The sequence below is a fragment of the Phocoena sinus genome, chromosome 3 (genome assembly GCF_008692025.1).
Source record: "Phocoena sinus isolate mPhoSin1 chromosome 3, mPhoSin1.pri, whole genome shotgun sequence".
Lineage (NCBI taxonomy): Eukaryota > Metazoa > Chordata > Mammalia > Artiodactyla > Phocoenidae > Phocoena > Phocoena sinus.
In genome coordinates this window covers 11,415,631-11,429,759 of record NC_045765.1, presented here as the reverse complement: position 1 = coordinate 11,429,759, position 14,129 = coordinate 11,415,631, and the positions used below count along the sequence as shown (strand labels likewise).

Sequence of the window (14,129 nt, the reverse complement as noted above, 5' to 3'; positions counted from 1 at the left end):
GACTGACGGGCTTTGGGGACCTGGCTGAGGGCCTAGGGCCACCGGTGGTCTCAACCAGGTCACGAGCATCTGCTATTCCTGGCAAAGTGGAATCGATGCTCCAGCGAGGAAAGGCCCGGTCCCAGCCCCGCACCAAGGCAGCCGTGGCTGGTCAGGGAGCCCCGGACTCCTGGTTCTGAGGCCTGGCCCAGCAGGACGAATCCCCACGCGAGTGATGGGCAGAGGACTGTGCAGGGTTGCAGCCACCCCAGACGAAGGCTCTGTAATGCGTGAGGCTGGCGGGGCAGGCAGAAGGAGCCTGGGGGCTTGGGCAGGACTCCTTAGAACTCAGGCGGGGTCTGGCAGACCCTCTCGCCCTGTGTGTGCTGTCAGAGGGATTGTACATGCTGCACTTTGAAAGCCAGCACTGCACTTCTGAGTTGGCCTCTCTGATTCAGGCCAGTGGAAAGACAATTTCTCCTGTGTCCGGGCGTAAATTCGCAGCCTCTGGCCCGCACCCCAGGAACGCAGCCTTTGGCGTGATAAGAAATGGTTCCCCTGGGGGGGGGTGAGGGGCCTCCTGCACAGGCTCCAGGCTCCAGGTCCACTTGATACTCTTGCTTATTCACAAATTGTCTGAATCAGCTGGCGACGCCCCCTCAAGTTCATGGAGGCAGCACCCCCAGGGCGAGTTTCCCTGCCTGGGGAGGGCCACCTGGGGGTCTCGGGTCTCTGATTCTGCTGGTTTTGGTGGAGAGAATCATGGCTCCTTTGAGAATCTGAGTCATGGGGGTGCCACACCCTCTGTGCCCGGTGCCACTGACTCCACTACTTGGGGCCCTGGGGAATGGTGCTCCGCAGGGTGTGCTCAGGAACCACACCCCCCCCGCTCCCCCCACACTGTAGCTGTCGGTTTCTCTCTTGCAGCTCCAGCTCCAAAAGTCCCAGTACCTGCAGCTGGGCCCAAGCCGTGGCCAGTACTATGGCGGGTCCCTGCCCAACGTGAACCAGATTGGGAGCGGCACCGTGGATCTGCCCTTCCAGGTGAGCCCCCATTCCTCTCCCACACCACCTCCCACCTGGAGTGTGTTGCAGTCTGGGCCCTGGCCACAGAGCCAGAGAGCGTGCATGACAGCCTGTGAACAGCTGGGGTCACCAGACAATTGCCGCCGCCCACCCAGCCCCCGCCTACTCCTTCCCCTGGGATGGCCTGGCCAGGCCTCACCCGGATCCCCCCTGCCCATCCTCTTGTCAGCAGAGCCCGCAGAGAGGCCGAGGTCTGGCTGTGAGTGTTTCGGCAGCCGCTACACCTGTTGGCCGGCTGTGCGGCAGCGGGAACTGCTCAGGGCCTCTGGGGCTTGGCTCCGTCCCGCTTCACTAATCCGCAAGCCCAGCAATTCTCAGAAGGAGGCCCCTCAGCCTGACCCCACTTGTCTGCAAACGTTTTCTGGCAGAGACCCACACAGCACGGCTCCCGCAGGCCGCATAGCTGCCGCGCACGTCCTTATCATAAGTAAGAACAGATAAGGTCCACCGCCTGCCCGGTGCAGGGCCGGCCTCTTCTCCTGGGCCATGTCCCTCGACCCTGGTCCGCAGGTGGAAGTGGGGGCACGGTGGGCCCAGGAGCGGGGCCGATAGCTGGGCCCGCCGCCCCCCGGCACGGTATCTGGACTCCTGCAGGGACAGGTCCGCCGAGCAGCCACGCACTTGTCCCGTTGCTGGGACGGAGCCCCAGAAACAGCCACGTCCGTTAGCATGTTGACAGGCCAGGTGGAGCTGGGTCGCTCCCACAGGGAGCTCAGTCCCCACCCACCCCCCAGTCATTCCTCAGCTTGTACTCCTCCCACACTGCTGCTGGGATGTGTCAGGGCACCAGCCCAGGGTCCCGCAGGCTGGCTTGGGGTCCGGCTGGCTCAGCTCTGAATCCCCAGGGCCTCTTGGAGCACGGCCCTCCTCACATGGCCTCCACATCAGAGCAGATAGATGCATGGGGCTGTCATGCTGATCTTCACATGCTCCAAAAGCCTCACCTCTTTGTCAGGGCCCTTTCTAGTTTGGGTTTTCTCCTCTCCTCCCTGGCTCCCCTCTTCCTCTGTTTCCCCATCCCCTCCTCCGTCAGACAGTGTCTCTCTGGGCATCCCCAAACTTGGCCCTGCCTGAGGCTGCTGTAGAGCCCCCGAGGGCCGAGGGTGCATGGGGGCCTGTTGGGCTTCCCACTGGGGGGCCAGGCGAGGCAGGAGTGTCTCAAAGTCTTGGTTCTTTGCATTTTCAGCCCAGCGGATATCTGGGGGAGGCTCTGGCAGCGGCTCCTGTCTCTCTGGTAAATGAGCCCCTGGGCTGAGGCCTCGGCATCCCCGGCACGTGTGCGGGCGCTGGGTATTCCTGTGCGGCCGCCCCCATGGCCCAGCGGGAGGTGTCCCGTCTGCCAAACGGAAGCAGATTCGCTCTGCACCCCCTTGTCTGGGGAAGTGCATATGGTCGCGTCGAGAGACCCCTTCCCCGGGGGATCCTAGCATGCGTGCCAACGCTGCATGGTTCGTTCCTGTGACACATGCACACGCGTGTGCGCGGATCCTAACTCGGCCTGGCGAGCTGGGCTGTGGCTGGGCCCGAGCTTCTCTGTGCCTCTGGCTCTGCTTCAGCCGCCTTGGTTTCCCCTCTGGGCTTCCAGGCGTCTCTGGGAGGAGATGAACGGCCCCTGTCCTCTGGTGTCTGTGCCTGGGCAGTGAGGTTCCTACCCTCCCTCGGTCACTGCTATCTCCCGGGCCCACAGCCTTTTGGAGGCAGAAGCACAGAAAGACCCAAGCTGGCAGCGTCCTTGCTGGGTCAGAGAAAGACAGGGTCCCTGGACGCCAGGGGTCCCCAAACACCAGGGAGAGCAGTCAGCCCTGAATGCTAGCCGAGGTTTTCGGACAGGTGGAGAAGAGCAATGAGCCAGCCAGTGGCATTCTTCCGGAGGAAATTGGTTTTTGCCTGGCTGCCCGGAGAAGACAGAAGGGCCCGAGGGCCAGATGGCCAGGTAGGAGGCTGGTAGCTGCCTCCAGAGCTAGCTAAGGCTGCCAGTCTCACCCCAGTCAGATGGTGAGGGGCCCATGGCACCAGGGCTGGTGGAGAGCAGGCTCTTGGGGACCTCAGGAGCATGGAGCCAGGAGCGGGAGCCGGACGTGACCGGGGGGGCCTCATGCCAGCCCCAGGTGCTGAAAGGGAGCCCCGTCCAGCCAAGCTGTGGGCCAGGGCTCCGGAAAGTGCCTGCACTTGGCTGCCGGTGGTGCTGGGACAAGGCTGTGGGGGAAGAGTGCGTGGGGGCCGAGTCTCAATCAGGACCAGCCCCAGGCTCCACGAGGAGCCTCCAGGGAGCCAGCACTTGGCCAGGTGGGCCCCTGAAGTCCTGGGCTGGAAGCCCTGGGGCTGTCTCTTGGCAGGCCCCTCCAGGGATGACGTAGGTGGGGAGAGGAGGCCGGCCAGGCCCGGAGAGAGAGGGCGGAGGCCTGTCTGCACCTGGCGAGGCTGGGAGGGGGTGCTCGGGCCGTCTGCACCCCTGGCACCCTGGCCGGCTCCGGGCCCCGAGCTTGCGCCGCTCTGCCTGGCCCGTGCATGCCAGCTGCACTGCACGCCTGCCGCCCCGGCACCTGGAACCCCAGCGCGCCGCCACCCCTACAGTGCTCGGAGGCTGAGGGCAGAGGCCGAGGAGGAAAGGAAGCCCATCTGGAGTAGCCGAGGGTGTCTCCAGAACTGGGCAGGGAGGTTGTAGAGGGACCCTGAGGCGAGATCCTGGGGGCAGAGCTGGGGTCAGATCTTGGACCACAGCTGGTAACTGTGGTTTGGGTTCCTCTCTCTTTTTTTCCATCTCTTCCTCTCCTCCCTCCCCACCCCCAGACACCCTTCCAGTCCTCAGGCCTGGACACCAGCCGAACTACCCGGCACCATGGGCTAGTGGACAGAGTGTACCGGGAGCGTGGCCGCCTTGGCTCCCCACATCGCCGGCCTCTGTCAGTGGACAAACATGGAAGGCAGATATCCTTTTTCCAGAGGATGGGGGTGGGGGTGGGGGCGGGGGCCACTTCATCCAGCTGGTGGACCTGCCTGCTGCCAGCTCTGTGATAGAATCAGGGCCGCTCCAGTCCTCCAGGGCTACCGGGCCCCACCAAGAGGGGGTGCCATTGCATGGCAACCCTGGAAGACTTCCTGGAGGAGGCAGTGCAAGCTAAGGAGCCTTTAGCCAGGCGGGGGCTAGGGGAGCACAGGGAACAGTGACACAGTAGGCCACTGGAGCACACAGCCTGAGATGAGAGTTGGGAGGGTACGCTCAGATGCCTGACTGGGCAGTGGGGCCCAGGAAGGCTGTGAGCAGGGCACCCACACGTCAGGGCCATGGTGGTGGACCCCTCTGGGGGCCATATGGAGCCAAGGCAGTGGGGCCGAGGGAGATCTGAGCCAGACACAGACAGATCAGAGGGAGGCTTGATCTGAAGACACAAAATTTGCCTTTGCACCTCTGCCAAGCAGAGAGGTTGTGAGGAATCCCACCCCCACCACCGACTTGGCTGCCCCCTGGTACTTAACCAGCCAGGCTCCCCCGCCATTGCGGTCTGAGTGGCTGCTCCTGGGAACCCCGGCTCTCTAGAACAGAGAAGCCTGTTCTTTCCTGGTTCTCGTTTCCATGGGCTGGGGGAGCCTGAGCAACTGGGCGCCAGACCAAGCCCTCGGGCCCTGGGAGTCACCCTGTCAGCCCAAAGTTAAGAGTCAAGACCAGGGTCAGCTGAACTAGACTCCCTGCAGCCCCCCCTACGGGCCCCCGTTTCATGGCTGAGGCCCCTCTTGGAAGGGGTGCAGCCTGCACGTGCGCTTGCAGGGGGTGAGTGCTGAGTGCTAGGTGGATGGGGCTGCACCCTGGGGGCTGCTCGCAGCCAGGCAGGAAAGGCCCCCGCCCCGAGGCCCCAGCTGTTTGCCGGCTCCCAGCAGCCTGGCTACTCGGGCTGGCCAGCACAGGGTTCTTGGGGCTCAGGGCAGGGCCTCAGCTGACAGCACCATCCCCTTAACTTATACTCACGCGGACAGCTGCCCATATGGCACCGTGTACCTCTCGCCACCTGCGGACACCAGCTGGAGAAGGTCAGTGACCCAGAACCAACCCCCAGCCCTCTCATTGGAAACAAAACTATACTTTCATCGTGGCCGTGCTTGGAAAACCAATATGCAGTCACTTAAAAATGACAAAACTTAGAAGCATCCAGAAGTTTCTAGAAATCAGCTCTATCCCTGTAAACAATGAGGTCACAGTTTTGGGGTCTTCCAGGGAGTTTTTTTTCCCCTCTATTTATGACTTTTTTTTTTCCTTTTCTTTTTTAAACAAAGTTGGGAGTTGTCGCTTGCTTTATTTAATGCTCTATTATGATTGTTTCCCACATTCCTGAAAAGCCATAGAAAATTTGATTGGAAAAGTATGATATATTTATATAGAAGATTAGGAAAATACATAAATGCATCTAGAAGATGAAAAAAAAGTCCATAATGCCATCATCTAGGAAGATCTAAGATAACGACAATAATATAGTTAATGTAAATCCCTACAATAACACAGATGATAGTTACACACCAGTGTGAATGTACTTAATGAAATAGAAGTGTATACTTAAGAATGGTTAAAAAGGCAAGTTTTATATTTATTTTAGCACACATACACAAAAAAACATATGTAGGTGACTTCAGTAAACAAAGACCCAAAGTAAACAAGCTGTTAAAAAAAAACACAGCACAAAATATATCATTCAATTAGGGACTTCCGTAATTAGGGACTTCCCTGGTGGCGCAGTGGTTGAGAATCCGCCTGCCAATGCAGGGGACACGGGTTTGATCCCTGGTCCGGGAAGATCCCACATGCCACGGAGCATCTAAGCCCGTGAGCCAGAACTATTGAGCCTGCGCTCTAGAGCCCGTCAGTCACAGCTACTGAGGCCGCGTGCCACAACTACTGAAGCCCGCGCGCCTAGAGGCCAAGCTCTGCAACAAGAGAAGCCACCGCAGTGAGAAGCCCACGCACCGCAATGAAGAGTAGCCCCCGCTCGCCACAACTAGAGAAAGCCCGCGCGCAGCAACTAAGACCCAACAACGAAGACCCAATGCAGCCAAAAATAAATAAATAAATTTAAAAAATAACATAATTAAATGCCCACCAAGCGCGTGTTCATATACCAGGTCCTATTTCAACCATCACATACATTAACTGATGTAAGACGCACAGAGCTCTGTGGAGTGGGTGCTGTTATCCTCCCCATTTTAGGCATAAGAAAGCGCGCAGAGAGGTCAGAACACTTGCTCAGGGACAGACAGCTGGTGGGGAGCCAGGATCCCCCTGGCTCCTCACAGCTCAGCTGGCCCCTGGGTCAGAGGCAGCCCGGTCCTCTGTAACCTGCTGTTGTCCTTGAACCAAGTTTCCTCCACGTCACTCTCAGTGTCTGGGACATCCCCGTTGGGGGTGTGTGGCTGTTTCCCCGAATTGGCTGTGCAGCTGGACCTGCCCTTTGCGTGTCTGCCCAGCTCCCCGTGGCTGCCCCTGGTTTCCTAGGCAGCTGAGGGGTTTTTCTGAGGACCCTCCCTCCAGGCACCTGCAGCTGGGGGCAGATTGTGTTATTGGGGCAGAGAGTGGAGCCTCTCCCAGACTCCTGGGAGCACTGGGCTGGTTGGAGCAAGACCCCGCGCCCCCATTGGCCATTGGTCACCAGTAAGGGACTCCATGATGGGTTCATACTCCCAAGGCTGGGCCACTGTGGGACTGTCAGGCCCTCTCTCTTCAGGGTTTCAACAGGAAAGCACTACCTTTTCCCTAAAGCCGCGAAGGCCATCGAAGGGGCAGGGTTGGGCAGGGGCTGGTTAGGAACGAAGGGACAGCTCTGCTGCAGCCTTTGCAGACGAAAACCAAAATCACTGTTGTGGTTCTTCAGGGTTTTTGCTCAGGTATGCAGCTCACAAAAATGACCCATGACTGCCACCCTGTTCCATCGGGTGCGTCCCAGATAGAGTGGAACCAGGACTGTCCCTTCGTCCCCTTTGGGGCCAAGGCTCACTGTCTCTCTCCTCTCCCCAGGACCAATTCTGACTCTGCCCTTCACCAGAGCACAATGACACCCACCCAGCCAGAGCCTTTTACGGGTGGGTCCCAGGACGTGCACCAGAAAAAAGGTATCAACGGGGCCCATGGGTGTCTTTCCTGGGGTCAGGCAAGTCCAGTGGCTGACCGCTGTGCTCCCAGAGGTCACAAATATGTAGGTGGACAGACCTGAGAAGGAAGACTCAGCAGGTGCTGTGGGACAAGGGGAGGGGTTCAGGGAAACTTTGAGATGGCGCTATTTGAGTTGGATTTTGAGGAGTGAGTAGGAGTTTTCTAGGCAGAGACAACAGTCCCTGCAAACTCAGATTGGCTTCTGATTATGGATTCAGGGTATGGCCGTGCAGTCTGGGGGCCTTGCAGATTCTTTCAAATGTTGGGAGCAGCAAGCCCGGGGAAAAGGGGCATTTATCAGCTCGTGACCAACAGTCGGAGCTAGATGTTCAGCTTCAGGTATCGTTTGATCCAGGGCTTCACACTGGATCATTTCCCGGCTCTGATGCTCAGAACCTCTTGGTCCACAGGGTCTGTCCTGGCAACAGTGTGTGGAAAAGAGGCTAACTGTTCCCTAACTCTTGTCCAGAGCTTCCTTTCCAACTGGGTCATGCACACACCCCTGCAGCTGGGGCAGATCTGTGCCCAGGCCTCAGTTCCTCCTTGGAGCCAGGTATGGAGGCAGCATCCCTGGGACCTTCCAGGAAGGTACATGGCATCTTAAAAACTGGGGCAGTGTCACCCAGAGAGGGGAGTGTGATGCTATGAGGCCAGCCCTAGAAGCCCATGTGGGCCTGATCTGCTCCAGGACACTGAAACCAGACAGTTAATCATTTACACTGCAGGTCCAAACGTTTACCACTTTTTTGGTAGCATTTCACTGTGTGAGTATGTAAACATACCGGGGAGATTTTGCTGATAGAAGAAGGATGGTCAACCAGAACTTCACCCCTTGGTGGGCAGGGGCTCTCCTCATGTGATCTTTCCAGCTCATTGGGCATCAAAGGCGAGATTGCAGAAGGGAATGTCTCCATAATAAAAGCGAGGATTCCAAATGCCTAGGGGTGACGAGAATGGACCTGGCACTTCCCTCCTGTTCCTGATGCTGGGGGCAATTCAGAGGGCGCTGTCTATCCTGAGGGAGGTCCGCCAGGAACTTGGGGCTTTGGGGGTGGGTGAGTGGGCTTCGCCCTCCCCAGGGACTCTTTGTGACCGTGGAAGGACCCCTGGTAGCTCAGAGTCCAGTTGGCCTTGGTGGGGGTGGGGGGGGGTGGGACACATCACCTCTCCCCGTTGCTCTAGGAAGGGCCCAGGCAGTAACGAAGTCTGGTGTTAGCCTGGCTGTCCTCCCATCACCCAGTCCAGGTTTCTAGAAGGAGGAATTAACCTCCTCCTTCTAATTATGTTCATAGTGGCGCTATTGCAGCACTGAACCTCCAACAGGCATCAGGAAATTGGATCTCATAAAGAAAGTGTTGAATCTCACGTTAACTGAAAGTTTTAAGGAAAGGGGCCTTCAGGCACAGCTGGTTCCAGGGCCTCGACCGATGCCCATCCAGTCCCTTAGACCTTCTCTCTCCTCCTTTCCTCCTCCGGGACTGGTTGGCATTGCAGCTAACTCACAGAGCCGTAGCTACCATGGTTGGATCGACCTCAGACTACACTGAGCTACGTGGCTTGGTGCCAAATGCCCAAGAAGGGCCCGGCCCCTGGGTGCTGACAGCCCAGAGGGGGAGGCAGGTGTCCACAGGGCTGTAGGTGGGGTGCACGGGGTGAGGCGACCAGTCGTGGGAGATGGGAAGAGATTCTTGGCTGTTCTCTGCAGCCCGAGGCCTGAGTGGGTCCTGTGAGAGGCAGAGTTGACACACGTCCTTAGCTCCAGAGCTTTCATTTTCATTTCTTTATAAGTCACAAGTTCTCTGACTTTTTTTTTTTAACTTTTCTTTTTCTTTCTTTCTTTCTTTTTTTTTTTTTTTTTAACGAAACTCTTTTTTTACTTTAGTACAATCCCCAGGAGTTACTGTTGGGGTAGTTTCATTCATATCACGGTCGTGACTCTGTATGTCAGGGAAGTGCCCTCCTGGTGCCACCACACAGCTGCAAAGATTCCTTTTCTGCTTCTCCTTCTTCTCCAACCCCACCCCACCCCAGTCTTACTATTAACAGTCCCTGGAATGGAGGAGACCACATCAGAGATGGACAAGAACCTTTCCAAGCAGGCATGGGACACCAAGAAGGTAAGAGCCTAAGGGTTTTCGGAAGTGGTTTTCCTTCTTGATCTTTTTTTTTTTTTTTTTTAAGCACAACCCATGTGAAGATGGTGGAATAGCACCTTGGGGGAGTGTCGCCTTCCCTGAAGTGTGAACCTCATTCGATGTTTTTTTTTTTTGGCTGTGCTGCACAGCATGTGGGATCTTAGTTCCCCAACCAGGGATTGAACCGGGGCCCTTGGCAGTGAGTACTCGGAGTCCTAACCACTGGACCACCAGGGAATTGCCTAAACCTCGTTCAGTTTTGACCAGTTGCATAGGCCTTGAATACTGATGGCAGGCCTGTCACACTGGTGAAAGCCATGTAAAGAACTAAAATCTGTGTTCACTTTGGCAGCGTGTATGCTAAAATTGGAACAGCGCAGGGAGGATTAACATGGCCCCTGTACAAGGAGGACGTGCAGGTTCACACAGCGTTCCATATTTTTATGTGCCGTGATAGATGTTAACCGTTAACTAGACTTACTGTGATCACTGCAGCATATACAAATACCGGATTATTATGTTGTACGCCTGAAACTAAGATAATATGATGTGCGAATTATACCTCAATGAAAAAAGAAAGAAAGAAATTGAAGCCAGGGAAGTTAAGTGATTTGCCCAAGGCTGTGAAGATACTTAGGGTTTAGAACGTATACCTCCTGATTTTTAGCCTGTGATCGTTCTGCTAACCCACAGTATTGGGTAATTATCGTCATTCTTTCTTTTTTTTTTTTTTTTTTTTTCTGTTGCACCGTACAGCACGCGGGATCTTAGTTCCCCAACCAGGGATTGAAATTGTGCCCCCTGCGGTAGAATCACGGAATCCTAACCACTGGACCTCCAGGGAATTCCCTGTCCTCATTCTTAAACGTAAACTTCCATTCACTTGTGCAATAATTGCAGCTTTTATTAGAGTACAGAGTCTGCTTGGAATTCCCAGTTGGGTTGGGATTTCTGTGTTATCTCAAGGTCCAGAAACAAATTTCTCAAGTTCAGCCTACAGAAATGTCTAGTGATAAGATAGAATTTGTGCCGTGAATACAGATTTCAACGAATTTTTTTGTTAATTAATTAATTTATTTTTGGCTGTGTTGGGCCTTCGTTTCTGTGGGAGGGCTTTCTCTAGTTGTGGCAAGCGGGGGCCACTCTTCATCGCGGTGCGCGGACCTCTCACTATCGCGGCCTCTCTTGTTGCGGAGCACAGGCTCCAGACGCGCAGGCTCAGTAGTTGTGGCTCACGGGCCCAGTTGCTCCGCGGCATGTGGGATCTTCCCAGACCAGGGCTCAAGCCCGTGTCCCCTGCATTAGCAGGCAGATTCTCAACCACTGCGCCACCAGGGAAGCCCCCAATGAATTTGAATAGAACAAAAATGCACTAACACTAAAGCAATTTTGAATGTTTTTTTTTTTAAATTGAAACCCTGTCAGGAACTCGGAGGGAGATGATGAACGAGCAGACAGCACTATGTTCCTCAAAGGCATGTGTTCAGAACGTTTGAAATCAACAGGAAACAACCTGAGTGTTCGACAGTAGGGGATTTATAAGGAAACTGTCCTTAGTCCCTCGTGTGGAAAGCTCTGTGTGTACGAATTGGGATCTTTGAAGGAATTTTAAAGGCATGAGAGACTTGTGATAAAACTGGTATGTGGAAAGAGCAGGATAAAGCTGTTTAGAAAGGCACAAGACACGTAAAGATGCCAACAGATCCCTGGGTGTGCAGGACCAGGCCCTGGGGGAGACCCGAGTGCAGGTGTGAGCAGCACTGTTGGCCTTTTTTTTTTAATTATTTTTTTTGCGGGTACGCGGGCCTCTCACTGTTGCGGCCTCTCCCGTTGCGGAGCAAGGGCTCCAGACGCGCAGGCTCAGCGGCCATGGCCCATGGGCCCAGCCGCTCCGCGGCATGTGGGATCTTCCCAGACCGGGGCACGAACCCGTATCCCCTGCATCGGCAGGCGGACTCTCAACCGCTGCGCCACCAGGGAAGCCCTGGCCTTTTAATCCCCGTCTGCATGTTCCAGTTTTGCACAAGGAACGCATATGATTTTCAGACTTGGGGGGAGAAACTTAAAAATTCTAAGAACCCAAACAAAGTCAAAAAGTAACTGAAACGTCTAGTTGCAGAGAGGTGCGTCAGTAAGGACAACAGGGTCCCTACACATGCCCAAATGTGGTGCTGCCATAAAGAAAGTGAAGATGGCGAGCGTCGTGACTCTGGGGAGGGGGACGGCCCCAGCATCCTGGGAGTGAGAAGATGGTGGCAGAGCCCAGCATCTTGGCGAGACTTCCTTTAACTGCCGCTCAAAACGATGCATCTGTGAGGATGTCAGTAAAGGAATTCCTGTGGATTTGTTGGGGGTGGGGCGGGGGGTGATGGGTGAATTTTTAATACTGTTTAGAAATCTGTTAGGATCCCATAACATTCGTGGAATGCTTTTGAAAAGATTCTTTAGAAAAAGTCATTGTCAAAGTGCTTTGTTAAAAATCTGGTAATGAAGCGAGTGTTTACCCACGGAATTAAGGAGCCTGTGGCCAAGTAGAAACCCGTTCCTCCGGCATTCCCTGCAGGGGCTAAATGCCTGCTGGTCACATGCCAGTCGGGCCTCCCCCACCCCACCGCACTGGGTGTGTGCATGGGAGGCAGGCCTAGCGCGCGCACACACACACACACACACACACACACACACACACACACACCGCTGGTGTGTCCACGCTCCTGTAACACGTCAGCCAGGAGTGTCTGCCCCAGGGCCCGAGAGGCAGAGAGGAATAAGGGAACATGACACAGCCAAGCCCGCCACTGGCATGCCAGGTTCTGTCCAGTCATGTCTGCTGCCATCGGAAGAGAGTTTCCTCCTTTGTCCTTGAACAGGTCTGGGGACCCTGCAGTTCTTGGATGGTGATAGTGTCCCGGGTTCACAGAAGGGGAAACAGGGTTTCTCTGGGACCCTCTCCCCAGGGCTGGTCTCCAGGGCAGCCACGGTCTCTGTCCTTGGGCCGCGTGGGCCAGGGAGCACGTCAGCAGCAGGGTCACCTGTGGGAGTCGCAGCTCTGGGGCACCGCACCGCTGCAAGGCGGGTCAGCAGGGGGCGTGGGGAGCGCCCTCTGTGTACTTAGGGCATGCAGTTTGAGCCTCCTCAGGCTTCTCCACGTGGTGTCCTTCCTTGCCATGGACAGAGGCACACAGAACAGAGGCAGCCCCTGCCACTGGAGCCCTGCCTGCCTCCATTCAGGAGTGACACAGGGTGTTAGCCTGGAGTTTTCAGTAACCCTGCCCCCCAGCTGGCCGCTAACAGCCACGGTACAGCCCTGTGGGGGTTCAGATGTGAAGAGTGGGCAAGCTTCCTCTTCTTCCCCGATGCCTGCTCTCACAGGGGACCACGCCACCCCTGGGCTGTGCCCACAGGTAGACGGAGTTGAAGCTGGGAGGGGGCTGTAGAAAGACCATCTCCACACAACTCTTGGTTTTGCCCCTGGGTGTGTCTGGGGCAGGCCCCCCCAGTGCCGTGGGGCCACGTGTTCTTCATCTGCAGGTGACTCCATTCTTGTTGAGCATTTCTTAGCCCTGGTGGGGAGAAGCCATGTTGTGAGGAGGAGCGGTGCACATGAGGAGGCCAGCTCAGCCTCTGCTGTCTTCTCTTTCAGACGGGGTCCAGGCCCAAGTCCTGCGAGGTCCCTGGAATCAAGTAAGTCTCAGCAGGGCCCACCCTGTGTGCCCAAGGCCACCCTGGGCTGCTTGGACGATGCCAGGGCTTCCCCTCCGCCCATGAGGCTACATATCCTGACAAGAGGGACACTGTGCCGCTGGCAGCCACCCAGCAAGCCCCACCGCGGGGGGACACGCCTACCGCTCCTTCCCTGAGATGACAGAGCCCCTGTCCTAGCCCCAGCACACTCACCCCTCAGACACAGTGGGAGGACCCTCACCCCGGCCCCCATCCCACAGGGATAGGCTGCTTCCTGAGGTTCCGCTGGAGGTGCTGACAGTCGTTTCTCCAGCAGGGCAGTGCCTAATTATGGGGTGTCATTTTGCGCCTACGAATTTTTTTGCACCAGCCTTCTTCTGCCCCTGCCACAGCTTTCGTGGGAGAACAGGCCAGCCGCCACCCCGAGAGCTCACCGCCCCCTCTGTCTGGCCTTTCCCCCCAGCATCTTTCCATCCGCCGACCAGGAAAACACTACAGCCCTGATCCCTGCCACCCACAACACGGGGGGCTCCCTGCCTGACCTGACCAACATCCACTTCCCCTCCCCCCTCCCGACCCCGCTGGACCCCGAGGAGCCCACCTTCCCCGCGCTGAGCAGCTCCAGCAGCACCGGCAACCTCGCAGCCAACCTGACACACCTGGGCATCGGCGGTGCCGGCCAGGGTAAGGCTGGGCTGGGTGGCGGGGACACTCCCTTCCCTGACAGAGGTCACCGTCTAGTGAGAATGACAAGTGTGTTTGAACGATGACTTAGCAGGGTCACGTCCAAAATGCCAGGCATGGGGGTGGAGCACAGAGTCCACCACGGGGGTTCAGGGTTGCCATGCTGACCCAAGGGGAAAGGCATCTGGGCAGAGGGCACAGCCTGGGCAGAGGACCAGGGCTGGGAAAGCTCATGCTCCCAGGGATGGGACCATGGTTCTTAGCGGGGGCTGGGGGCTTCAGAGAGTTGGGGTGTGCCAGGCTTTCCTCATGCCCTTCATCAAGGGACAGGCCTGATCTGTTCCTCTCCCCCGCCTCTCCCACTCCCCCCACCCCGACCCCCCAATCCCCCGACCGTGGCTGCCTGCTTGGGATGCTCCAGCCCGGCCCCC

General features: G+C 56.8%; 1 protein-coding gene and 1 non-coding gene across 10 annotated transcripts in view; both read left to right on the top strand.

The window, feature by feature from the left end:
- The window catches only part of CRTC1 (CREB regulated transcription coactivator 1), a 74,969-nt gene that overhangs the window by 45,541 nt on the left and 15,299 nt on the right, over window positions 1–14,129 (top strand). For 6 of the 9 annotated variants that reach the window (XR_004349359.1, XM_032628288.1, XM_032628285.1 and 3 more), the window contains exons 2-9: window positions 907–1,023; window positions 2,252–2,299; window positions 3,856–3,993; window positions 5,030–5,091; window positions 7,064–7,158; window positions 9,230–9,315; window positions 12,974–13,014; window positions 13,478–13,698. Coding sequence is in view for 8 of the 9 variants with exons in the window: in XM_032628288.1 (XP_032484179.1) it covers window positions 907–1,023; window positions 2,252–2,299; window positions 3,856–3,993; window positions 5,030–5,091; window positions 7,064–7,158; window positions 9,230–9,315; window positions 12,974–13,014; window positions 13,478–13,698 (808 nt within the window). In the remaining variant the exon portion in view is untranslated. The remainder of the gene's footprint in view (window positions 1–906; window positions 1,024–2,251; window positions 2,300–3,855; window positions 3,994–5,029; window positions 5,092–7,063; window positions 7,159–9,229; window positions 9,316–12,973; window positions 13,015–13,477; window positions 13,699–14,129) is intronic. The other 3 variants (XM_032628286.1, XM_032628283.1, XM_032628282.1) reach the window with 2 other exon arrangements.
- On the top strand, window positions 9,674–9,776 carry LOC116752396. The gene has a single exon (XR_004349474.1). It is a non-coding gene; the product is annotated as a U6 spliceosomal RNA (small nuclear RNA).